Here is a 26305-nt window from a genome sequence, read left to right as displayed (position 1 = left end):
GAAGTTTACCAATCCTTAAATGTGGTGGCTGGCTTAGTTTTCTGTTTTTTATGGGTTTCCTTTATTTCTACCATTAATTGCAAGTAACACAGTTTCTTGCTTAGGGTGTCTCCACTATCTATAGAGAAGCAATAGACCCCCTTGGACAGCAGTACTGTCTGAAAAAGGTAGTGCTACTTGGACTATCAGATTCAGATGGACTTTTCATAAGTTCCACTAACAAATTAAAGCCTTACTCCTGTCAACCTTTTGAAAGAAGGTACAGAAAGAGATTCTGTATTGTAAGCACCCATCAGTGTTAAATGGTTTCTCAAACCTCTAACTTCCACTTTTGCTGCACAGTTTGTTCTGTTAAAAGGGGTTAAAAAATTAAGTTACAGGGGGCACTTAGGTACGGTTTACATTGGGCGATTAGGAATCTTGGGCACAATTGGTGCAATCCTGCCCCAATTTGGGATTCATCCCAAATGCCGTGCAATTTTGCCATGATTGTCATCGAACAAATGCGCATGTAAAAAAGCACCTGACTCAGGGCCAAAATGTAGTTCCTGAGCTCCGTTGGCGCAACAGATGCGCATAGGGCAGCCAATTCAAGCGAAACGCATGAGAATTGTGCTTTCCAAAGCACTAGCGGGAACCCGCATTCTCACTAAGCGATAGGTCAACAGGGCCCCAGAAGAATAAAGACTGCTTTGTTAATTTTAGTGAAAGACTGCATCACATATGTAATTTTTGATTTTGCCTTTGGTACCATTTTAACCCCTTCACGTTGACAGTAGGCAAATATGCGGCCTCACGGCGGATGGGCCTTAACACCGAGTGGCCGCATATTTGCGTACCAGGTAGTAAACACAGATGTGCCTCCTGCTACTTGCGACTGGAAGCTTTCCAATCATGTGACCGCTGTGGCAGCCAATCAAGGCAGTCACTTGATCATAAACCCCGCCATGCCTCCCGGCATCCGAAACCCCTTAAACGGTCGGGAGGTGCCGGCGCAAAGGGGCTGAACAACCATTTCAACTACAGCAATTTTTTCATCTCATCAGTTCTTTTCAACCACAAAATAAAAATGTGAATTTGCTAGTAAATATAGGTGACAGTGTAGTGTATCCCAACTTGATTAGTACATTATGTGCCTGTTTCAAGAACTGCAATGCTTACAAAAGCAAGCGAGACTGTCAGCCATTAGAAACAACTGTCCCTCCATTCGCAGAACTTGATCACATTGGACTGAAGGGGTAGGGGGGAGTTATTGATGAGCCCTTGTATGTTATCAATGATTAGCTCCCCATACACATTGTAAACCTCATGACTGAAAAAAATGCTTGGATGACACAACGGTTAACATTGCTTTGTGAACTCTTGTATAGGAAATATCCCACAATGCTCTGTAAATGTATAAAAGCATAATGAAGTTTACAGGAAAAGTCATTATGTAGCATCCCATACTGTAGTAGGGAAGGAAGAGAATCATGTCTAACAGTTCTATATCACTGCATAGAACAATACCTGAAAGAGCTATAAGCAAATGCAAAGTACTGTAGTTGAAGCAAGAACTGAATCTTCCAAAAGACTGTAGAGGAACAATCTAAGAGGCACGTATATTTAGCCCTCTATTCAAAACCGAGAAGCTTCTTCTGGTCGTTTCACTGGGCAATGAAAAAAAAAAAGCCAATGCCACGGGGACACATTTCAAGGCATCTCTTGGACAAAGTAGGGAAAGTACACGGAGGAAGAAGTTTCTTCTATATATAAGTGACTTCAATAATCCACCACAGTCTTGACGAAGCTAGATCTTTGACAATTCTCAAAAGATTGCCTCCATGGCACAGGCATTTTACACTGGAGGTACAAGTCCCCTGTCAGACAAAACTTGCTGGAAGACTGAAATAAGGCTTTGAAGAGGTTACATGGCTGGTTATATTTAGTGTTGAAACAGGCTGCAAAAGACCCAGACCTCAGGTTTAAAACACAATGCATATCAGCAGCATCTCGAGAGTCGTGGAAGACACAGAGATATTTTTCATCCTGCAGTCGCTACTTCCTTGGAGATGCAACCAGTTATAACTTTGATCACTTGGCTGCTCAGGCAGTTCTAGTTCTAGTTCCTGGGTCTCCTCCTGCAGTTGTTGGAAGAAAAGGATCCCCCCTGAAATTCTTGTCCACACTGTCTTGGGTCCCTCCAGCACCAGGCCTATCTCAGGACTAAGAACAAAGTCTCTTGGTTCTTTACCCAACACAAGAGCATAAAGTGAAAAGTCTGGAAGGCAACAGAGCAAAAAGGCAATTTTTTCTAATGCATTAGTGATTTTCCAGCAACAATGAAATGCCATGGACAGATAAAGGTTGGATGGCACTGCCTCCCCCCCCCCCCCCAAAAAAAAATGTAAGAACCAAAAAGGGAATATGTAAGGAGTTCTTGTAATAACAGGGCTACAAAATGTAACCAGGAGAGAGGAGGCAGGGTGCTCAGACAAGGAACACTGCTGAAGAACTCGCCCACTGGCACCGTAATGGTAAACATTAGTAATGTATTCTGCATAGGCTGCATTGTGTGCGGTCGGGTGTGTTTCCATGTCTATTAGTGCACAAAGCCCATACTTTTCTTGTATGTGCGATGGTGTTAGTGATTTGACCTGATGGGTTTTCAATGTTAGTGCTTTAATCACTTGGGATCTGTGGACTTAAAAAAAAACCAAAACAAAAAAACCTCCCTAAACACCCTTTACCGAACTTTAAAAACAAATATATATATGTATATATATATTTATAATCCATATCCACCCCTTCTGTAATGGGGCTTAGTTATGATGCTCAGTCTCTGGGGCTGAGGCATCCCATTGGTTAGTTCTAGGTCCAGTGGCTGAGATACATCATCTGCTGGCCGCCTGCGACTGTGGTGACATGATGACATGTGACTGTAGGATCTGACTGTGGCCGTCTGTCCTGTGGTTGGCCATCTGTGTGAGCACTGACGTAGCCATGTGTTCAGCTGGAGAGCGCAAACCATTAGGAGAGGCAGAGGACAAGGAACTGTGCTGGCTGACGGGGCCTGGAGAGCCTGTTGCGTCACAGCCATCCTTTAGGTTTTCTGAAAGAAAGCAAGTTACAGATTAAAAAGAAGCATTTACAAAAAAGAAAAAGGAAAAAACAAAGTAACACTATCACTTAGCCCATGGGTGCTCAACCTTTGGCCCTCCAGCTGTTGCGGAACTACAAGTCCCATCTTGCTTCTGCCCTTGGGAGTCATGCTTTTAACTGTCAGCCTTGCGATGCCTCATGGGACTTGTAGCTCTGCAACAGCTGGAGGGCCACCCATTATTTAGCCCGATCAGAGCAAATACAGCAGCATGTGCCGAACGCACCCCCTCCAGCTTTTATATTTGGAGCCGCACTTCACCACTGCAGTATACCAACCCGTCTAAGCTCCAGTGTTGGCTAGTGTTAGAGTTCAGCTTTGACAGGGGAATGACATCAAGTCCCACTACACCTGCCAGTATTCAGGCTTGTTGAGTGCCTAAGAACTATCACTTTGGAGAGGTCATGTACTTCCCACTTACTGAGATGCCCTGCTCTGTTAGCTAGGGCTCAAACACTCTGGGGAGGAAAAGTAGGAGTATAACTCATAACTCTGAGTGTCTGTATAAATATACATAATACATGTCTGTATAAAGCAGCCCCCAACCACTGACCCACTGATACTCACCTCTTTATCGATTCCAGGTCAATCCTGTAATTTATCACAGCTTATACCAAATACTCAGTGTCTGTTGGAAACCAGACAGAGCCCCTTCCCTCATGTGCCAGTGCTTGGGCCTAGAGACTGGTCATTAAGCCCTAGTACTGCATTAAGATAGGAGATTACATCTTCCCCCATGCCTGGAAAAACCTAGTATTTTGTACCAGTTGCAACAGGCCCAGGAGTAGCCGGGGACCGCTGGAGGGGTCAGTATTAGTGGGTCTGCTCAACAAAGATACTTTTACTTTGCCCTAATTGTCCAAAGTGACACTGTTTCTTTAAATGCATATTCCTACACACTTGATATAATCTGTTACTTTATTAAATGTAAAATATGTTAGAAAGGAGATAGCATTAAGTGCCACACTCACCAAGATACACCTGGTTCTTCTTTTGCAGGGCAGTTACAGGACAATCCTTGTGTGCCAAAAGCAACTGTTTTAGTTGGGCTACCTCATTCCGCAGAAGAGTTACCTCGTTCTACAGGTGGAGACACAAAGTTATTACATTGCTGCCACAGTAAACAGCACATGCAGTCTTTGTGTACTCTGTTCCTTACTTTACTTACACTTAGCTGCACATTCTGAGAAGTAAGCTCCTCTGCCTTTTTCTCCAATGAGCACACCCAAACCTTACGCTTCTGACGACAACGGGATGCAGCTGCTCGGTTTCTCTCTAGAAAGCGCTGCCGGCGTTCATCTGGATCTTCATCTGCTGCTCTCCTTCTTCTACCTCCTGTGCTTGGAGTGGGCTGCGCAGGAGATACCTGTAAATTAGACAAAGAAACACCAAATATACAATCAGTTTAAAGCCACTCTTAAATCTGTAAAACAGGGCATTAATATAGTTTTTACTAGTGAAAGTTCATCTTAACTAGGTGAAAATTCTGAAAGGAAATCGGTTATGAAAAAAAATAAGACAACTGCCACCGCTGGCTTCCTAAAAATTCTATTTGCATGCATGTTATGTTAATCCTCCCTCTTTGATATTAAGTCTGACCATAAATAGAGTAAAATCAAAACTCTTAATATGCCTTCTTCTTCAGTATTTACAGTCATGTAAAAAAGTAAGTTCACCCCATTGAAATGGTTAACTTTTGTAACATATCTAAAGAGACAAACATAATCATAGCCTACAGAAAAAAGGTGCTATACCTAAACAAATTACACAAAATGGAAAATGTGTAATTCATTCTTATAAACTCAATTAATAAAAAAATGCAGATTTGTTACATGGCAAAAAATTAAGTTTTTGTAAGAACTTCCCGGAAAACTCTTTTCTCTGAGTCCTCCTACAGTCGCAGCCCCTCATACAGCCTTCAGGAGTGGGTAATGGTGCCCTCTGCAGGAGCAAGCTAGGCAGTTTGAAATGTTAACAGAAAACTTTCTAAACTTAGGCACACCTCCAAGGGGGCTGTCCCCCTGCCATTATCCTGAACCAATTACCACCGTCCTTCAGTTTTGTAGCAAGCAGTACCGAAATGCAACAACCCCAAGATCCAAAAAAACCGAGGGGCGGGGGCTGCGTCTCTCGGAGGACTCAGAGAAAGAGTTTTACGGTAAGTTCTTACAAAAACTCTATTTTCTCTTACGTCCTCCGACAGTCGCAGCCCCTCATACAGCCTTCACGAGTGGGACATCCCAAAGCAGTGCAGGTGTGAGGGGTGGGAAGACGCAACCTACCGGAAAGGCAACATATCAACCAGGCCAGAAAAAACAACTGAGCCAACAGGGCAACAAAAGCTCAAACAGGAGCTAATCCAGAATAAGAAAAAACACCCCAGGAAGAGACAGGAAAAAACACGTCTCTTCAAACAACCGCCGCACTCAAAACCTTGCGGCCAAAGGAAGCATCCGAGGATGCCATCACATCAAGTTTGTTAAATCTTGTGAAAGTGAAAAAAAAAGAAAAAAAAAAAAAAAATCTTGTGAAAGTGTGCACAGCCGACCTAGGTCGCTGTTTTGCACACCAGAGCCACAGAAGCCTGATGGCAAAAAGCCCCAGAGGCACTGACAGCCCTAGTAGAATGAGCCCTAACAGGGAAAGGAGGAACCTGACCCTTGATTGAATAGGCCTGAACAATCGTCTGTCAGATCCATTTAGAAATGGTTGCCGCGGACACAGCCGAACCCTTCTGAGGTTCTTCAGGAAGGACAAACAGGGAGTCAGACTTCCGAAAAGACTCAGTGGCGGACAGGTAAACTCTGACCGCCCGAACCACATCCAAGGAATGCAAGGCAAATTCCTTAGGATGCATGAGTTTCGCACAAAGCGAAGGCAAGACAACATCTTCGTTGAGGTGAAAAGCAGATACCACCTTGGGAATAATAAAGGAGGGATTGGGTCTCAAGACCACTTTGTCCCTATGAACAACCAGATAAGGCGAGACTCAGACACTCTGCGAGCAGAAATGACAGCCACCAGAAAGCCAACTTTCTGGGACAACACAAGCAGAGGAATGTCTCTGATGTTCTCAAAGGGAGGCCGCTACAAAATGGACAAAGCCCAAATTCAGGTCCCATGGAGGTAAAGGAGCTGTCCTCGGGGGAGCCAGATGTCGCACCCCCTGAATAAAGGTGCAAATCAAGGAATTAGTCGCCAAGGGACGCTGGAAAAGAATGGCCAAGGCAGACAAATGACCTTTAATCGTGGCCAGCGCCAAAAGCTGATCCACACCTTCTTTTAGGAAGGCAAAGATGCTTGATACCGAAAAGGAGCGGGGAAAAAACCCCCGCAACTCGCACCAGGCAATATACGCCTTCCAGGTTCGATGGTAAATTTTCCTAGAGGTAGCTTTCCGGGCCTTCATTAAGGTAGGAATGACAGCACTCAAGAGTCCCTTGTCTCTCAGGACCTGGCTTTCAATAGCCACGCCGTCAAAGCCAGAGACTGTAAAGCAGGATGGAAGATTGGCCCTTGTGACAGTAGACTGTCTCTCAGCGGAAGCCACCAGGGAGGCTCGACGACCATCTGCACGATGTCTGCGTACTAAGACCAACTCGGCCAGGCTGGTGCCACCAGAATGACCTGCACCCGTTCGGACACCAACCTGCGGAAGAACCTGGATAACAGTAGAATCAGAGGGAAGGCATAAATCAGGCGATACCTGTGCCAGGGCACCACCAACGCATCCGTGTCGTCCGCCAGAGGATCACGGGTTCTGGCCACGAACCTTCCCATCTTTTTGTTGAGACGGGACATGAACAGATCCACATCCGGAGATCCCCACTGGGCGCACAGGAGGCCAAATACCTCCGGAGGCAGGGACCATTCTCCCTGGTCAAGGGTCTGGCGACTTAGGTAGTCTGCCTGCCAATTTTCCAAACCCGGAATGTGCACAGGCGAAATCGCCGATACGTGCGTCTCGGAACCAAGACAGAATCTCGGCCACTTACTTGGCTGCCCAGGCACTCTTGGTGCCCCCTTGGTGATTGATGTAAGCCACCGCCGTGGCGTTATCCATCTGAACACAAACTGGGCAACCCTGAAGACAAGGTGTCCAATGGAACAAGGAGAGCTTGATCCTCTGCCGACCACGCCCCCTGGACAAAAAGCGAGGCCAAAACTCCACCCCAGCCCGACAGGCTGGCATCCGTGGTGATCACCATCCATAGCAGAGGTCGAAAGGACTTGCCTTGTGATAGAGTTGGCGACAGGAGCCACCACACAAGATCCGATCTTGCAAGGAAGGTCAGAGAAATCCGATCTTGCAAGGAAGCTCAGAGAAATCCTGTCCAACGAGGCGTTCTGTCCCACCTGGAAAGAATCTCTGCTTCCAGAGTCCTCGTGTGAAACTGAGCAAATGGGATGGCCTCGAGGGCCGAAACCATCAGACCCAGAGCCCGCTTACAGGCCCGCAGAGAGGAGAGATCGTTGTCCCTGAGGGTTCTGATCTCCCCCTGTAGGGTCCGGAGTTTGTCCTCCGGAAGAAAGACTTTTGCCTGAGTGGAGTTCAGGACCATCCCCAGGTAATTGAGGTGAACAGAAGGGGTCAGAGCCGACTTCTGAAAATTGATGGTCCACTCAAACTCATGGAGCATGTGAACCGTGACCGACAGGTTGCTCGTTAAGGTGGCACACAAGCTCGCCCTTAACAGGAGGTCATCCAGATAACCGAGGACCACAATCCCCTTTAAACTCCGCAAAGCCAGCACCGGAGCCAAAACTTTGGTGAATACCCTGGGAGACCGAAAGGTAACGCCACAAACTGATAATGCCATTGCGAAGTGAAGATCCCGCTGATGACCCTCGTAGATAGGAACGTGAAGATATGCATCCTTTAAGTTGATGGAGGCCAAGAAATCCCCTGGACTCAACGACGCCACCACCGACTGGATGGATTCCATCCGGAACTTCTGTATCCTCACAAAGCGGTTCAGAGAGTTTAGGTCCAGAATCAAAACGCACTTTGCCCTCTTTTCTGGCCACCGTGAACAGATTGGAATAAAAACCGCAAAACCTGTCCCGCGGAGGGACCGGCACAACGACTCCGAGACCGACTGGAGATTTGATGGAAAGAACCTGTCTACGGGGCGAGAACGAAACTCGATCTTGTACCCAGAATTAATCAGTTTGTGAACCCACCTGACCTGAATTGGGGACAACCAGGGTTCCTGAAAGTAACGCAGACATCCCCCCACCCTGGAAACGAGTGAGGGCGTCCCTTCAGGAAGAGGTGGACTGGGCCGCCGAACCGGTCTGACCAGCCTTAGGCTTACTGGACCATGGTTTCTTTTGACTCCCCGAGGTCCTGAAAGATTTTCCCTTATCCTGTGCCCCGAAGGCACGAAAGGACCCACGATGAGCCTTAAAGGAAGGACCCCGCCTAGCGCGGGGTGCTTTTCCCTTAGAGACCTGGGGCAAAAGGGTCCTCTTACCCCCTGTAAGCCCCTTGATCAACTCATCCAGAGTGTCCCCAAACAGATGACTTTCCACAAAAGGGACATCAGATACAGTCTTTCGGAAACAAGGTCAGCCGACCTTCAGCCAAATAATGCGGCGGACTGCAACCCCAACCGCAGACAACCGTGCGACTAAAGGAGCCTCGTCCAAGGCCGCATCACACAGGACCATGCCGTGACAGCCTGAGAGACCATCACCGAAGCAAACACAGGTTTGAGCAGGGAGCCCGCCACCAAATACATGTGGAGGGAAAGCGTCTCCACACGCCTATCTGCCGGGTCCTTGAACAATGGAGAGTCTTCCACCGGCATCAAGGTGGATTTATTCAACCTAGAAACAGTGTGGTCCACCTTAGGCGACACCGTCCAACGCTTGTCTGCAGTATCCGCAAAGGGATAACGGTAGTTAAACCGCTTAGGCACCACCAGCATATGTTTGGTACGATGCCATTGGTCGTTCACTATTTCGTAAAACTCCTCGGGCAGAGGAAAACCCGACCCGACTTATTCTGGGCTTTGCGCAACCCGAAGCCAGCCCGCTTACTTGACTGAGAGGGCTCATCGTCAAGATTCAAAGTCTCCTTAATGGAGCTAATAAGTGCATCCATTGCTGCGCGTTCCCATGCCGCATTGGAGGAAGACTCCTTCTCCTCAGAATGTGAGGACAGGGACACCTCCGGGGGGACGTTGTCCGTGGCAACCGAATCAGGCTCTAAGTCAGAAGACTGGGAGGGTATAGGCCATTTTTGAGAAGTGCATTCAGACATCAGCAGATTCACTTTGGACGCCAAAGTCGCAAGAGCAGAAGATAATGAGGACATGAAGAGGATTCAGGGGTCCCTGAAGCATCAACCAGGTCTGTGGTGAATTTGTTATCCTGGGACTCCATTTTTGCAATAAAATTTTTTTTGGAGCGCTGCCCCTTTAAAATGGCGGTTTCCACGGACCCCCACCGCAAAACTGCACCGCTCGTGGAGACCCTTAGAAACAGCTACAGGTACAAGAAGAAGTTTTTGCAGGAAAATGCCAGAAGAAAACGGTTAAAATCACCCCACAGTGTCCCAGTGTAGTTGTCACACACACGCTGCTGCAGTGAGAGAGAAAGGAGGAAGTGACCTCACTCACTAGAGGCCTATGCCCGCCTGCAGCCACAAAAAATATGGTGCCTGATAGAAATGAAATGAGAGGAAGCACTGGCAAAATGGCCGCCGACCTTACTAGGCGGTCGCCCTCATCCAAGATGGCACCCAAACTGGCGCCAGAATGAGCTAAAATGGCTGCTGCCCACACAAAGAGGCCTAAACAGCCTGCCCACACCCAAAATGGCGGCCGTGCGAGCGGCGCAAAATAGGGCAGAAAATACACGTGCTGGCCCCCACAGGGAACCCCAGAGAGCACCCCCGGGATGTATGAAGCCCCACACCCCCCAGTCATGGCAGTATGCACCGCAGAGCGCCCCCAGCAGGGGCAAGGAAGAAGGGGGCTGCGACACACGGCCAGGAGGGGCATACCACAGAAGCCACCATGTACTGCCATCCCCTAAGGGTGGGCCCACGGAACACCCCCACAGACAATAGCCCCCTATTAGGGACCCAGGGGTAGTAGCACTCACCAGTCCAGCGAACGCGGGCACCGCTCCGATATGGAACACCTCCCACCCTGAGCAGGGGTGCTGTCAGCCAGGAAGGATGCTAGCAACTTACAGGCATTCCAGAGTTGAGACATCCCGGCGAAGAAGGGACTCAGCAGGCTCGTCCCCATCTCAAGGGGCACTGTCGTTGCGAGGCCAGGGCGCACCAATGACCTGCGACGCTCGGTGGCAGGCTGGGACTCCATAAGGTTCTATATTATCCAGTGCGAGGCCCAGTTCTGCTGTCGCTTGTAGTCCTCCAGGAAATCCCTGACTAACTAGCGATAGTGAGTGAAATAAAAAAGCTATTTTCAAAGAGAAAAACACTTTTCAAGAAAAAAATATAAAGAAACTGAGACACTAGGTCCCAGCAGGTAAACCTAGCCTACTCCTGACGCTAGGCAGCATAAAACTGAAGGACAGTGGTAACTGGTTCAGGATAATGGCTGCGGGACAGCCCCCTGGAGGTGTGCCTTAGTGTAGAAAGTTTTTTATTAACATTTCAAACTGCCTAGCTTGCTCCTGCAGAGGGCGCCATTACCCACTCCTGAAGGCTGTATGAGGGGCTGCGACTGTCGGAGGAAGAGAAACAGACATTTTCATTTATCTGTAAATTCCTTATCTTAAGGACAGTATAGGACATACGACTTCATAGGACCATAGGTTAACTGCAGGCTAATATCACGGCAAAGATTGGACAGGACAGTGACTGGACACATACTATTCAGGAGAGGATTAGACTTCCTTTAAACCACTTAAGCCCCGGAAGATTTTACCCCCTTCCTGACCAGGACCTATTTTGCGATTTGGCACTGCGTGACTTTAACGGACAATTGCGCGGTTGTGCGACACTACCTAAACTAATTTGACGTCCTTTTTTTCCCACTAACAGAGCTTTCTTTTGGTGGTATTTGATCACCTGTGCAATTTTTTGATCATGCGCTATAAACAAAAAAAGAGCGTCAATTTTGCAAAAATAGCAATATTTTTCACATTTTTTTATATGAAATTCCCCCCCCCCAAAAAAATGTAAAAATCAAAAATTTTTAACATTTTCGGCCAATTAGTTTTATGCTACATATGTTTGGTAAAAAAAAAAAAAAAAAAAAAAAAAAAAAAAAAAAAAATCGCAAAAAGCGTATTTTGATTGGTTTGCGCAAAAGTTATCGCGTTTACTAACAAAGGGAAAGATTTTTGTCATTATTGTTGTTTTTTTTTTTTAACGCGTAATGGCGGCGATCTGAGATTTTTTTTGCAGGACTGCAACATTGGGGCGGACAGATCGGACCCTTGACTGACATTTTTGACACTTTTGGGGTTACCAGTGACATTTCTACAGTAATCAGTGCTATACATATGCACTGTTACTGTAAAATTACACTGGCAGTGAAGGGGTTAACTTTTTTTTGAGAGGGAGGGGCTGTGTGTGTCCCTAGGGGCGTGATTCTAACTGTGATTGGCTATGGCTTGGGCTGTAGGAACAATGATCAACGGTCCTACATAGTAGAACCGTGTGATCACTGTTTCTACACAGGGGAGAATGACAGGCGGCTTGCTTACATCAGCCGCCTGACTTTCTCCCTCTGCAGCGACGATCCCTGAGTGACCGGCGGACATCGGGTCCGCCGGTCACACACGCGGGGGGGGTCCATGACCGCACGGGAGCGCGCCTCCGGCGGCGCGCGCTCGCTCCCCAGAGCCTCACAGGCTAGCGACGTAGATCTACGTCACTCTGCCTGTGAGGGGCTGACTGCCGCAGTAAATATACTGTGAGCAGTCAGCAAGTGGTTAAGACTGCTTGACTCCTGGTTCCACCTGATGATTGATACAAGCCACTACCAAGGCAATGTCTGATTGCACCCTGACTGATGAAAGGGGGTACAGTGGTGCAGAGCAAATTTTATTGCTCTCAGCTACAACATGTTGATGAGAAGCTTTAGTTAAAAAAACTAAAGAAGGGAGAGGCAACTTCCCCAAAATGCATCGACTCTACTTGTATTCTTACACCTTCTATAAAAGCTTATAATAAATCATCGAGCAAGTTATTTTTCGGGACACTGGGCACTCCTTTTCATTCACTCTCATTTCAGAGAGGCAATACCCGACCTTGCCAAATCACATGCAAAACTTGTAGGTACTTGTTGAGGGATTTTAGGTCTAGGATAGGATGAATACCCCACATTGAACTTTGATACCGTGAACAAGTATGAACAGAATCTGCTGACCTTATCCTCCAAAGGGACTGTAACAACCACTCAATGAGACAAGAGGTTCCAGGACAGTTTATAAATCAGATTGTGGTTGGTTTTCAAGAAGGGAACAATACAGGGTAGATTCTTATTTATTTGGTTTCTATTTTGTACCCTTTTGAAAACACCAAAGGAACCTATAGGACTGCGATGTCTGACTCAGAGGAACGCAAACTGTAAAGGATGTGCTCTTAGTTTTAGGAGTGAGAATGCCCCTTCAATGTAGATTGGACTTGTGGCAGACTTGGTGGGCTTAGAGTTTCAAGTCGTGGGCCGAAAGAATGAGGTCAATTTAGGCTTTGAAGTTAAAGCCTGAGCAGTGTGGTGATCTGTATTTTGAGGAGGTAGGGGCTTTCAAAGCTGTCCACTATGGGAAAAGGACCTTTTCTTCCGTGGCATCTTTGATGAACTTAACTGTGCCTCACCAAATTGACATTCTACTTCAAAAGGCAAAGGAGTGAGGCATCTTTTACAGGTAGCTTCATCGGATCAAGCTTTAAGCCATAAGATTCTGCCCACAACACAAAAAAGGTGGGAGGCAGTGTTTGTATGTGTTTCACCAGAGTTTGTTCTTGAAAGACATTGTTCACTGCCCTAGTCTATTAGCTGCAGTTTCAGTAACAGAAATTGCAGCAATAGCTGGATGCAGGGCTGGATCTGCAATAGTAAGACAGCCTTTAACCAGTTCCGGACCGCCTGCGCAAAAATCACGTACATGTTGGTCCCCAAAAAGTGTCACTTAGTGTCAGATTTGGCCGCTGCAGTGTCGCAGTCCCGCTAAAAATCGCTGAAACCACTAGTAAAAATAATTTAAAAAATAAATAAAAAGTCTAAAAATGTATCTCAAAGTTTGCAGACGCTATAACTTTTGCGAAAACCAATCAATATACACTTATTAGGATTTTATTTTACCAAAAATATGTAGCAGAATACATATTGGCCTAAATTGATGAAAAAATTAGATTTTTTACATTTTTTTTTACTGGGTAGGTTTTATAGCAAAAAGTAAAAAAAATGGATTTTTGTCTTATCGTAATATCCTTTTCTCTGATGTTTATTGACGGACAAAGCTCCATATCTTCTTTGACTACGCCCCTAGGGCCGCCCTAGGGGGTATAATTCCCACTTCCTGCTATAGGACTTTAGTTTGTAATAAGCAGTGTCAGAAGAATATGAGGGGTGGGAAAAACACAGCAATGCACATAATTCCCAAAAGGGCTAAACACAGCCAACCAGGTAAACAAGGAACTCAACCAGGAACAACTGGAGCTCCCCACCAAAAAAAGAAAAAAATACACCCTCAAGAGGCAGGAGCGCAGCTTCTGCAGAGGATAGGGCATCCACCTTGTAAAACTTAGTGAATGTATGCACAGATGACCATGTGGCCGTCTTGCACATCTGAACCACTGATGCCTGACAGAAGGCACTGAGCGCCCTTGTAGAATGTGCCTTAACAGGGAAAGGAGGATCCTGGCCCTTTATGGAATAGGCCGGCACCATCTGGAAATGATCGCAGCAGATGCGGTCTGCCCCTTACGCGATCCATTCGTAAGGACACACAAGGAATCCGATTTCAGAATTGCCTCAGTCGCAATCATGTACACCCCGATTGCCCAAACTACATCCAGAGAATGTAAAGCAATTTCTTTAGGATGTTTCGGCTTAGGGCACAATGAAGGCAACACTTCTTCATTCACGTTGAAACCAATGGCAACCTAAGTTAGGAAACGACTGACAGTTACGTACAGGGTCGGTACAAGGGGTGGGTGGGAGGGACAGCTGCCCTGGACGGAGTGTAGGAGGGGGCGCCAAAACACTGAAGCATCACCTTTTTTCTAAGCTCCTGCATGCTAAAGCCTGTCCAAAAGCAGAGCCAATAATGCGCCCATACCACTCTGCAGGTTTCCGGCCCCTTGTCGGAAAGGAGAGAATTACTCTCCCAGGCACAAGTTTCTGACAGGCTGGCTGGTTGGATCGGAACAGAGAGAGCTCTTGTACAGGTTGGTGGAGCATGCAGACAGCACTACACTGCAGCCCCGATCACTGCTTTCTGCCCAGCAGACATCGGACCTCTCCTCCTCTGCAGAGTAAAGATAAGAGACAGATAGCAGACCGCATTTTTCTCCTCCTGTGAGTCCCGACCTGTCCTGTACTGTCTTTCACACTGTGCAGTGCTGTGCGCCTGAACTGACCCTTGCAGGTTTAGGAATATACTGGGATTTTTCACGCTCTACATACTGTAGATGTATTCCGAATCCACATACGCACATCCTATATCCTAATGAAAATCATGCCTTTTAATAAGATATAGTGTACGTTGGTGGAATACATCTACAGTATGTAGAGCCTAAAAAGTCCCAGTATATTCCTAACCTATTCAAAGATTTGATCATAAACAAGTGATGTGATTTTTGTGTGATGAGGCTGGAGTGTGACCACAGTCAGTTACAGTTTAGCCAGGAGCCCCCGAGGACCAGTCACAACACTGGAGAGAGCCTACTGGAGCAAGGAACAAGGTAAAGCTGGGTACACATGGATCAAAATTAATTTCAGTTCAGCAGGGACCAGCTGAATTTTGATCTACATGTGGCCCTGCCTGTTAGATGGAAGCCGCCTGTCAGATCAGCTTCTGTAGAATGGGAACTTGCTGGAAAACCTTGTTCGATCAGCAGCTTGCAGCCAATTAGCTGCAATGCTGAACAGTGTATTCTGACAGAGAAGAGTCCCCCACTGCCAGAATACATCTCGTGGAGGGGATTTATGCATCCACCTCTCATGTGGATGGATGGATGAATCTGTAAGTGTTTTTTTTTTTTTCAATTCAGTCCACTCGCTGAACCAAAAAAAAACAAAAACCTTTGCATGTGTGCCAGTTTAAGCGTCGGTCGACATTGCATGTGATTTGCACCACATTGTTGTGCAGATCCAATGCAATGTCTGTGCAATGTGATTTCAGCCATACAAACTTTTTGGGTGAAATCGCATCGCATTTGCACAAAAATGGTGCAGGGCCCTTTTTTTGGTTCGCACTGGAATCGCATTGCACGGGTGTTCACACCTATGCAATCCAATTCCTGCACCATTTCACAGTTTGCACTGCGATCTGCTAACCAATCTGGGGGTGTCATTAAAGAGGTTGTAAACTCATTAAACATTTTTCTTTTTCTCCAACCTGAAAGAGAAACACATAATAAACTAGTATGCATCGCATACTAGGTCATTATGAAATACTTACCTTAGAACGAGCCCCCGCCGTGCCGCCCTCTTACCTGTATGACGGGCGACAAGTTCAGTCACCCGTCTTCCGGGATCGCGGCATCCGGCCATGTGATTGGCCGGACCCGCGATTGCGTCACTCCCGCGCATGCGCGCAGGAGCCGACGGTCACGGCATGGGGCTCTGAAGGAACGGCACCAGCGGCCGTTCCTTCAGAGCGCATGCGCCAGTGATGTCACTGGCTGCATTTAAGGTAAATATTTCCTAAACGGTACATGTTTAGGAGATATTTACAGTACCTATAGGTAAGCTTTATCATAGGGTTACCTATAGGTAAAAGTTTCAGAGGAGGGTTTACTTCCTCTTAAACTGTACAATGACACTCCCAGAGATTCACAGATCTCAGTGTAAACCACTGTGTGATTCTGGTGCAATGCAGGAACCGGCACTGAATAGCAGGGTTTCCCACATCGCACCAGTGTGAACTGGGACTAAGTGATTTTACCCTAATCCTCTGCTCCTAGAAAAAAAAAGGCCCATACACGCGATCAGAATATCAAATATTTTTTTTTTTACATGCTAGTCTCAGGAATATACTGGGACTTTTCAGGCCCCAATGCAAGGGTTGATTTTTGTTTTTTTCTGAAGTTGGGATCTAAACCTTTATTATGAAAACATTTCAGAGAAGATATTTGGGTCAGACAGGTACATAAATTGGTGGTTTAATGTATATATTGAGTGTTTGTATGTATGTATGCATATATATATATATATATATATATATATATATATATATATATATATATATATATAGATGTGAAATGCCTCATAGGGGTAAATTATTCAGTCCTGACCTTTGCACTCTATACATAGGTGTAATTATCAAGTGTGGTTATCAGGCATGGGTAAGATGACTGGTCATGCACAACCCGTGGGGGAGGAAGTTCACAAATATTTTCAAAAGGTGTTCTTTGAAGAACCAACAGAACCAAATTGAGATCCCACGAGGTACCAGAGACCTTATCGGAGGAGCCAAGTGGTGAACCCCCTGAACGAAAGTGTGAACCAAATGATTTGTAGCCAACGGCCGTTGGAAGAAAAATTGCCAAAGCAGAAACATGGCCCTTGATGGTGCTCAGAGCCAAACGTTTATCTACACCTTGTTGTAGAAAACTCCAGCAGTCGGGACACCGAAAAGGAACGGGGAGAACCCCCCCGAGACTCACACCAAGAAATGTACGCCCTCCAGACTCGATAAATCTTCCTAGAAATAGATTTTCTAGCTCTTAACAGAGTAGGAATCACTAAATCCAACAACCCTCTATCCTTCAGCACCTGGTTTTCAATAGCCAGGCCGTTAAAGCCAGAGACCATAAAGCAGGATGGAAGAACGACACCTGAGACAAAAGATCTTTTCTGAGAGAGAATATTCAAGGAACCTCAGCTACCAGCCTTACAAGGCCTGCGTACCAAGACCAACAAGCCCAGTCTGGAGCCACCAGAATGACTGGAATCCCTTCTACCTTGATTCTGCGTAGAAGCCTCGGCAGAAGCTGTAGTGGAGGAAAAGCGTTAATCAGACGATACTGACCCCAAGAGGCCACCAGAGCGTCGGCCAAAGGATCCAGAGATTTTGCCACAAACCTCTGAACCTTCCGGTTGAGACGAGAGAACAACAGGTCCACATCGGGAGTCCCCCACCGGAGACATAGTTGTTGAAACACTTACGGATGAAGAGACCATTCGCCCAGACTCAGGGCCTGCGGACTGTGGTAGTCTGCCTGCCAATTTTCCACTCCTGGAATGTGCACAGCAGAGAGGGCTGGAACATAAAATTCTGCCCAACTTCTCTAGCCGCCAGGGCACTATTTGTGCCCCCTTGATGATTGACATACGCCACAGCCGTGACATTGTCCGACTGAATCCTTACCAGACACCCCAGCAGAAGATCCATCCACTGGGACAGGCAAAGCCTGATCGCCCGAATCTCCACAATATTGATCGGCAGACTGGTCTCCTCCCGTATCCAAACGCCTTGAGTCAAATCCGTGCTCAAGACCACTGTCCAGTACAGGGGGAGAAAGGACTTCCCTTGTCGAAGCACCAGGGAATGGAGCCACCAAAGCAAGGATCCCCTCGCACCCCAGCTCAACAGGATCAGATTGTCTAGGGACTGTGGATTCTTGTCCCATTTGGCAAGAATCTCCTTTTGAAGAGGCCTGGTATGAAACTGAGGAAATGGAACCGCCTCGAGATCATCAAGCCCACCACTTGCATGCATGTCCTGAAAGACGACCAACGGTTGGACCAGTTGGACAACAGGAGCCGAATCGCATGCTGCAACTTCAGCAGTGTCGCCTCCGGGAGAAACACCCTGGCTGAGACTGATCCAAAGTCAGGCCCAGGTATTCGGGCTTGTTGGACGGAGTCAAAGCTGAATTCTGAAAATTCAGCATTCACCCGAACTCTTGCCGAAGTCGCACAGAGATATCCAGATCGTCTTTAAAGACAGATGGAGACTCTGCTCGCAAGAGGAGATCGTCCAGCTACCCCAGTATCACAATCCCCTGAGCAAGGACAACACCGGGGCTAACACTTTTGTCAACACCCGAGGAGCTGGGGCAAAACCAAAGGGTAACACCACAAATTGATAATGTTCCTCTCCCACAGCAAAACGAAGAAAACGCAAAAAGGCAGATGCCCTACATATATTGGGATATGAAGGTAAGTGCCGAAAAACCCCTTGATGAAGGATTGCCATCATCGTGCGAATGAACTCCATTAGATATTTCTAAACCCACACAAAGCGATTCAGGGCCTTGAGATCCAAGATTGGACGGACCTTGCCTTCCTTCCTGGGAACAGTAAACAGATTTTAATAAAATCCGTGAAAACGTTTCAACTCTGGAACCGGGAAAATTACTCTCTGTGACAGCAGATCCTGCCCTGCCCCGTAAAGGCCCTGCAGCCGATCCAGTGCAATTTGGAAGGAAGGAACCTTGCCGGACTAAGGACGGAAACTCGATCTTGTAACCGGACCAAATCAACTCGTGGACCCATTTGTCTTAAATGAGCAAGGCCTACGGGTTTGGAAAAAAGCAAAGACGTCCCCCTCACCTCAGATACGGGTGGGGGCGCCCCTTCAGGCAGAGGAGGGCTTGTCTGCGGGACCAGTGGAACCCGCTTTTGACTTATCAGCCCAGGGTCTCTTGGAACCTTCCGCGAAGATACGGGTGGACTTTTGTCACCTTTAAATAGGTCTACCATAGAAGCACTGAACATACAGTCTCCTGAAAACGGTAGATCAGTCAGCACTTTTTTGGAAGCCTTGTCAGCTGACCAGTACTTCAACCAAATCATGCGGCAGAGGGTCACCGCAGTCAAAGACACTCTGACAGCCAATGGGGCCGCATCCAAGGATGCATCACAGATGTACTGTAGCCCCTGTATCCGTCAGCTCAGGAGGAGGTTGACCCCCATCTTGATCCTGGTGTAAGAGCTTTGCCTATTCCGTTAAGGTCTGGGAAACCAAGGGGATTCAAAATAGAACCTGCCATGGTGAAAAGGTATCGGACCAGAGCCTTGGCACTTTTATCCACAGGGTCCTTAAAAGATGGGGAATCTTCCACCGGAAGGAGCGTGGCCTTATTTAATTTGGAAACCTGAGAGTCCACCACTGGTAGAACCCTTAGCTTCTTCAAAAGAGATTCCTCAAAGGGATATCTCCTAGCAAAACGCTTCAGTATTCCACCCACGTGTTTCGGGGATCCCCACTAACTAGCGACAATCTCATTGAAAAAGGCAGGAAAGGGGAACACCTTAGTCAGCTTGGCTAGCCTATGGGTGTCAAATTGTAACTGGTGCAACCGAAGCAGCACCAGCATTTCAAATTTTCCTGCACTGATGCAATCAGCGCCTCCATGCGTGGCCGTAGTGGAAGAGGAACCATTCTCAATGTCAGAGCACTCAGGGTGCGTAGACACAGACCCAGTGGGTTTAATTGCGTCCACGGCGGCCAAATCCACCTCAGACTCTGAGGAGGCAGAGGATACAGGTGGAGCAGTGGGCTCTGTTGGCCGCTTTTGAAAAGCCATATCAACCTGTGATACAAGTGGGCTATAGGACCGCCGTCATGGCCGCCAGAGCAAACTGAGACCCAGAGGGTCCCGCAGCTTCTGAGAGTGGGCCAGGTGGTGATACCTGCTCCAGGAATTCCATGGTTAAATCGGAGGCTGCCCTTAATATGCAAGGAAAACCCCCCTTTACAAAAAACCCCCGTCACACCGCTACCGCTGTGGGACTGCAAGACCCAGCGCACCAGGTGCTACTAAAGCAGAGAAAGGGAGCTGTATACCCGCTGGGACTCACCACCACCTATTTAGAGCTGGATACAGAATGCCAAGCTGCTTGCCATGCTGCCATCAGAGAAGGAAGAGGAAGCGCAGTCACTGCCACTAGAGGCCCACCATTGCATCACCGCTCCACGGGCTACAAGAAAATGGCCGCCGCTTTGACTTCAATGGGAAACTCCAAAAACATGGCTGCTGAGGCTGTATACAGCCATCCACAACAAAATGGCGGCGCAGCGCCACACCTAGGACCTATACAGGTAATTGTAGTCAATCAGGGGCGGTTCTCACATGGACCCCCCGCACAGCCATTTGCCACAGGAGCATCAAAAATTGAGTCGCCGGTGGTGCTCTCCCGCCACCCTCCAGTCCACCAACATGACACTTCCGAGGGAGGGCTAAGGTGGGGGGGGGCAGGCTCTAGGCGAGGGCGACCAGTAGAGGGGAACTTCGCTACCACCGCGAACGTCCACCCCAGTATTTCCCCAGAGGAGAGGGGGGACACTACTCACTGCACCTGGGAAACCGAGCGGGCACCACTTTTCACAGTCCACTGCGCCATCTTGGAATGGGGGTGCTGCGGGCCAGAGGTACGCTGCGACTCTGGCCGTGACTATTATCGCGACCAGGGCTATGCGTCTTCGCTAGGTGTTTCACTCGTCAGCCAGCTCCCATCCAGTGGGACTAGCTCACGGCCAACCTAGCATGGAGCTAATAATTGGGGTGCGCTCGCTGGCTAGACCGGGAAGACCGTAAGGATCTAGGATACCCCGCGTGTCGCCCAGTCCAGCAGTTTATTGTAGTTCTCACAGGAACAGAAAATAATAAAGGCAGAAAAAAAATTCCATTTAAAAAGGGAAAAAATGCTAGGACGGCAGATCCCAGCAGGGAACCAGGCCCTTGCTCCTGGCTAGGCAGAAAAAACTGAAGTCCTATAGCTGGAAGTGGGAAGTATACTTCCTAGGACGGCCCTAGGAGCATAGTCAAGTTTTGTTTCCACCTAGCCTACTCCTATGGAGAGCAGCATAACCCCAGAGTTAAAGAAGATATGGAGCTGTGTCCGTCAATGAATGAAAGAGAAATATTGTTTTTTTTTTTTTTTTTTTTATTCAAAATTGTGGGGTTTTTTTTGTTTATAGTGCAAAAAATAGAAATCGCAGAGGTGATCAAATACCACCGAAAGAAAGCTCTATTTGTGGGAAAAAAAACATAAATTTTATTTGGGCACAGCGTTGCACGACTGCGAATAGTCAGTTAAAGCAACGCAGTGCCGCAATGCAAAAAATGGCCTGGTCATAACGGGATTAAACCTTCCAAAGTTGAGGTGGTTAAAGGAGTCTCAAAATTTCTGTTGAAAATGTTTGATAAAGATTGAGACGACAGGGTCCACTACTGGAACAGTCCACCTTTTTGTATTCTTTTTGCACTGGATAAAGCTTAGCAATGTGGGGTAAAAATTATTATAAATTGCACATTCTATTCGTAAATTAATAGGGAATGTCTTTTTAAGACTTTGTAGGTCTCTTAATACCCAGAGGGGCCTGGCGCAGAAGCAGAAGTGAGCATATCTACATTGGAAAGCATATTACGTGAAGCAATAGCATCAGGTACAACACTGCCTTTGGGTCTTCTTCAAAGTTTTCCATGTCCATCTCTTCTAAGGGAGTTATAGTTCCACTTCAAACTCTGGTGGAGAAGAAGCCTGGCACTTCTGAAAAAGGATGGCTAAATTAAGGCTATCAGTCACAGAATTTCTGACATAGTCAATTACGCCGCTTATTGCATGCCTTAGAGCTAGAATCAAATACAGGATGTTAAATTAAGATTCTGAACCAGTGAAGCAACATCATTCTGAGGGCTTTACAGCCTATGCAGACCATCCTGTAGTGAGCTCCTCATGGCATAAAGGCTTGAGGAAGTACCCTAGTACCTTATAAGGGCTCTCAGCAGAAGTGGTGGTAACAGCACGACCTGTGTGGTGTGATGGAACACAGTTATTCACTTGAGCCTAAGCTCTGACTGGTCGAAACTTTATCATCAAGTTTGAAAGTTTAAATACTCAATGAGTGAACAAGTAAAACACAATCCCCAATTTCCTGATAATTGATATCACAAGAACAAAATCGCATTCAGGAGACACTAATAAATTTACTGCAAGTAGTTGGATATTTAAGGAGAAGTAAGCTTTTTTGGCCATACTTCTATAGATCACAGGAGTGCAGTTCGTTCTGCTCTCCTGTGATCTATTTTCAGCTGGCTGAAGCCCGCTGTTCGCCTAATGTCACAGAGCCAGTACAAGCTCTGAAAAGGTCCCGACCATATGGTCAAGATGCACTCAGAAGCCTGGATCGGCACCTGGCTCAGCCTTTCAGCGATCTGCTGAGAGCCTGAGCCAGCCCCTATCGCCCCTTCCACAGCCCAGCTCTCCAGTGAGATCTGGAGAGGAGAGCAGAGAGCTGCTGACTGACAGTCACAGCTCTCTGCTCAGAGCAGAGGGGCAGAACTGGGTGATCAGTGGTGTTTGATCACTCAGTTCTCAGTGCAGAGGTGGTAGGGGACAGAAGTAACATTGGATCAATGCTGGATTCACCTAGGTAAGTGTGATTTGTTTTTATTTTAGATCCCAAACTTCTCTTTCAAGTCTCATAATTAGCTATAAGGCTACAGTAATGGTCCGACAACAGGACAAACCTGTCTTACCTTTTCATACTGCTGGTCCCTGTATGGAATCAGGCTTCACCCATCGGGGTGGGCAAAGCCCCCTAGAAGTCTTCAGAGTCAGTGAACCATTAGAATGGACCATGGCCCTGGACCTATATAGCACTCCTGCTCTAACTACATGCTTTGCACCAAGTGTCAAGATAAGCCCCCAAGCAGGATTCAGTGCCACGGCATGGGGTTTGGTTCCCAAGGTTTAAATAAGGTTGCACTGAACTGGATGCACTGTTTCTATTGTTATAGTAGGAGATAGTGAAGAGTTAATATAAGAATTTAAACTCATTAGGAAATAGTTAGACACAGAAACTCTAGAAGAGAAGAAGAGCTCCATCACTTACAGGAAACTAGCAAAAAACGAATTGAGTGGAGTAGGGTTTAGGGGGTATGCCCAAGGGAAAGGGGAGGGGGTTCTAAAAGCTTTGCCAGTGTCCAAACACCTGCAAGTGGAAGCCTATAACCCATGGCATCTGAATTTCTAATCTGCGCTCTGTACTGTATGAGTAACATATATGTTTGGGGGTTTAACTAATCTTTAGACCTAAAATGTGCATTTTAACACATGCAAAACATCTCTGGTGGTGAATGGGTCAATTTACAAAGCAACCTAAACTGCATGCAGAAATTACAACTGACCTGAGGCTGTGCAGGGGAAGGAGCATCTGGATGCTGGACCAATATCTGGCTTTGCTCAGGCCTTGATGCCACCATAGCCATCCCCCCATTAAAAGATGATGGGACTTGCTGAGTAAGTGAGGCTTTAAGTCTCTGCAAATAAAACCAGGTGAGGAAATTGAGACAAACAGTAGAGCCTAATCAAAATATTTATTTTCTTTATTACATCATTGTGCTACCTGGTCACTTACCATTTTGGCTTCTGAATGAATTGAAAGTCCTGATGGAGAAATATGGCCTGCACCACCAATAACTGGAGGACCGGGAATTCCTGGGATATTGGGCACCATGGTCATTGGTCTTGCCAACTGAGCCGAGTTAACACAGAAACAAGACTGGTCAGTGGAATTTGGTTCTCTGCATTTAATACCACAACAAATCAGACAAAGGTTTCCTTACCGATATTACAGATGGCATTTGTACATGTGGGCCAGGAAGGAAAGGAACAGCCTGGCCGTTACCCAGGTTCATCATAAGAGGGATTGAACTTCCTGGGGAGCTGAAACACAGAAGAAACCTTTTACAATAACGCAATCAATGTAAAGATTTATACAGCACAATGATTTAAGGAAGACTGACACTTAGACATGAAATAGAGCTCTGTTTTAGTATGAGCAATACAAGGGAGTGGAAAAACATAACATAGGGTAGAAAAGGATAATGATGAACACACTGGTGGTTAGGAAATTAAGGATAGTGTGTGAAAAGCAGATAGGGTAAAATACACACAACTACAGCTTCCTTACCCTAGCTGTCTGTTGGACGGAGGGGCTTGTGTGATGACAGATGTGGGTGAAGGAAGTGTAGGGTGCAAAGGATCATATCCCAGGTGGAGAGGCAGAGAGCCAGGCCGAACTATTGTAGGAGTGGGCGTTGAGCTGACCTGCGGCTTTGGCGGCACCTTTACCAGAGTGACATAATAAACATCATCACCCAAGCTACCAAAAACCATGCATAGAAATAATATAGTGTGGCAAACAGCACAAATGATCACACATTGACTTGCTGTGGTCTGCAATTAAACCTGCATATACATACATATATACACTAAAAACTGGCATTTCAGATCTAGATATATGCTGTCTAGGCTTATACATCTGTCCACTGGAGGAATCTCAGCACAGACAAATTCACACACCTTCTACAGCCATTAAAAAGTTTCCTAGTTTTTATTTATGTTAGATTAGAGATTCCATTGGTGGGGTTGCTGGCTCCAGCCAGCAACCCAGTTTACATTTATAACCTAAAGAGTAGGTATAGCCAAAACTTTTTTTTCACAGATTTTGGTAAGAGTGTAGTTAGATAACTTGTCTCTTCCTATTCGTCCTGGTGACCAATGTCAGGGAGACAGAAAATAATGGGAAATCTGAAATTGTACAATTATCACCAAAACAGAAGGTGAGGTAATATCTTCCAATGGACCACAGTTTCCTTCGACAATTGTCTATGAGGCAAATTCAATTACATTTTGTGGACATTTTGTAACACTCCTTGTTTCATTTTAGGGACAGTAAGTGAATGGAATTTTCCCCAGCAATATAGACAGTGGTTTGACAATTTCTTTACCTTGTCTAAAACTAAAATTTAAAAGTGTCGGCTATAAATACACTTTGAAGTGAATTTCCATGTTTGCAGCCAAATTTGGATAGTATCTTTTTTTAGAATTGTTACATTCTCCTACTAACATCGCCTAATAATATATAAAAAATAAATAAATAAAAAATTGCACTTTTACTGCATGCAGCGCACCTTTTTAAGCGCTTTAAAATCCTACCAAGCTATCCCCAGCTGTGTCATGTTAAAGTGATACTAAACAAACACTGTAATTCACATTATCCCTGCTCTTTCTGTATGTGGATGATGGCACTGTATTTATTTTTAATAAACAAACATCTAAGTACCTTTTTTCTAATCGATATACAGCTGTCACATGGCTCAGATCTTTCCCAGCCTGTCTGTAGGGGAACATAAGCAGGAGGAGCTTCTACTCCTCTCCTGCCAGTCACATGTTCAAAATAAAAATCAGCCTTTGGGATACAGAGTAAAAAATAAATATCAATAAACTGTCATACAAATATATATTTGAAATCAAATCTTTAGGGCTGTAATTTTTCACTGTGTATACACGCCCACATATGTGACTCTATAGTCACATGGGCTGCTCAGATGTGATAAGGAGAAAATGCTTAGCATAGAAACTCACTGAAAGCTGAGCATGTGCACTAGCCGTCAACACTGCTCTGCAAAATCCCTAACTGCAGTGGGGACATGGACATGAGGGAGAACTAGGAGAACAGCTTAACCAGGTTTCTTTTTTTTGCAGAATACAGAAAAATTCCATAGTGACTGATTGAGCATTAACAGCATGTAATAAACCATCTATTGATAGTTTTTAAGGATGTGGGTTTAATGACACTTTAAGGAGGGCGCTGGGAATTTATATTATTATTATACAGGATTTATATAGCGCCAACAGTTTGTGCAGCGATTTACAACATGAAGGCAGACAGTACAGTTACAATACAATTTAACACAGGAAGAATCAGAGAGTCCTGCTCGTTAGAGCTTACAATCTAGGGTTTTTTTTTTTGTTATTTTTTTTTTTTAACATAATTAACCCAGTCTGTGTTGTGCTGGCCAGTCTCATAACCAGTTGTAAACTAAATGTGAGCACTGTCTGTTCTAACCAAGGATTAAAGATTTTAGGGAATTGTATAATACACTTTAAAAAAAAAGTGTCCCTACTTTTGTGCTTTATCTTTACAGTGCCATCTTTTCAAAAGCAATTGAAGATGCCTGTAGAATCTAAAGTATAGATCAGCTTAACAAAA

At 46.1% G+C, this 26305-nt stretch overlaps 1 protein-coding gene across 2 annotated transcripts in view; it reads right to left on the bottom strand.

Moving 5' to 3' along the window:
• Nucleotides 1–1007: 1007 nt before the first annotated feature.
• LOC309547726 (cyclic AMP-dependent transcription factor ATF-7-like) overlaps nucleotides 1008–26305 on the bottom strand; it is a 246946-nt gene continuing 221648 nt past the window's right edge. The window contains exons 7-14 of one of the 2 annotated variants that reach the window (XM_082247693.1): nucleotides 25376–25501; nucleotides 24221–24375; nucleotides 23874–23973; nucleotides 23666–23782; nucleotides 23436–23567; nucleotides 4308–4505; nucleotides 4111–4219; nucleotides 1008–3091 (exon numbers count right to left, since the gene is read on the bottom strand). In XM_082247693.1, coding sequence (XP_082103819.1) covers nucleotides 2874–3091; nucleotides 4111–4219; nucleotides 4308–4505; nucleotides 23436–23567; nucleotides 23666–23782; nucleotides 23874–23973; nucleotides 24221–24375; nucleotides 25376–25501 — 1155 coding nt within the window. In that variant the 3' untranslated portion in view covers nucleotides 1008–2873. The remainder of the gene's footprint in view (nucleotides 3092–4110; nucleotides 4220–4307; nucleotides 4506–23435; nucleotides 23568–23665; nucleotides 23783–23873; nucleotides 23974–24220; nucleotides 24376–25375; nucleotides 25502–26305) is intronic. The other variant, XM_082247694.1, reaches the window with a different exon arrangement.

Source organism: Pelophylax lessonae (genome assembly GCF_965119305.1).
Source record: "Pelophylax lessonae genome assembly, chromosome: 2".
Classification (NCBI taxonomy): domain Eukaryota; kingdom Metazoa; phylum Chordata; class Amphibia; order Anura; family Ranidae; genus Pelophylax; species Pelophylax lessonae.
This window is presented reverse-complemented; position numbering and strand designations above follow the sequence as displayed.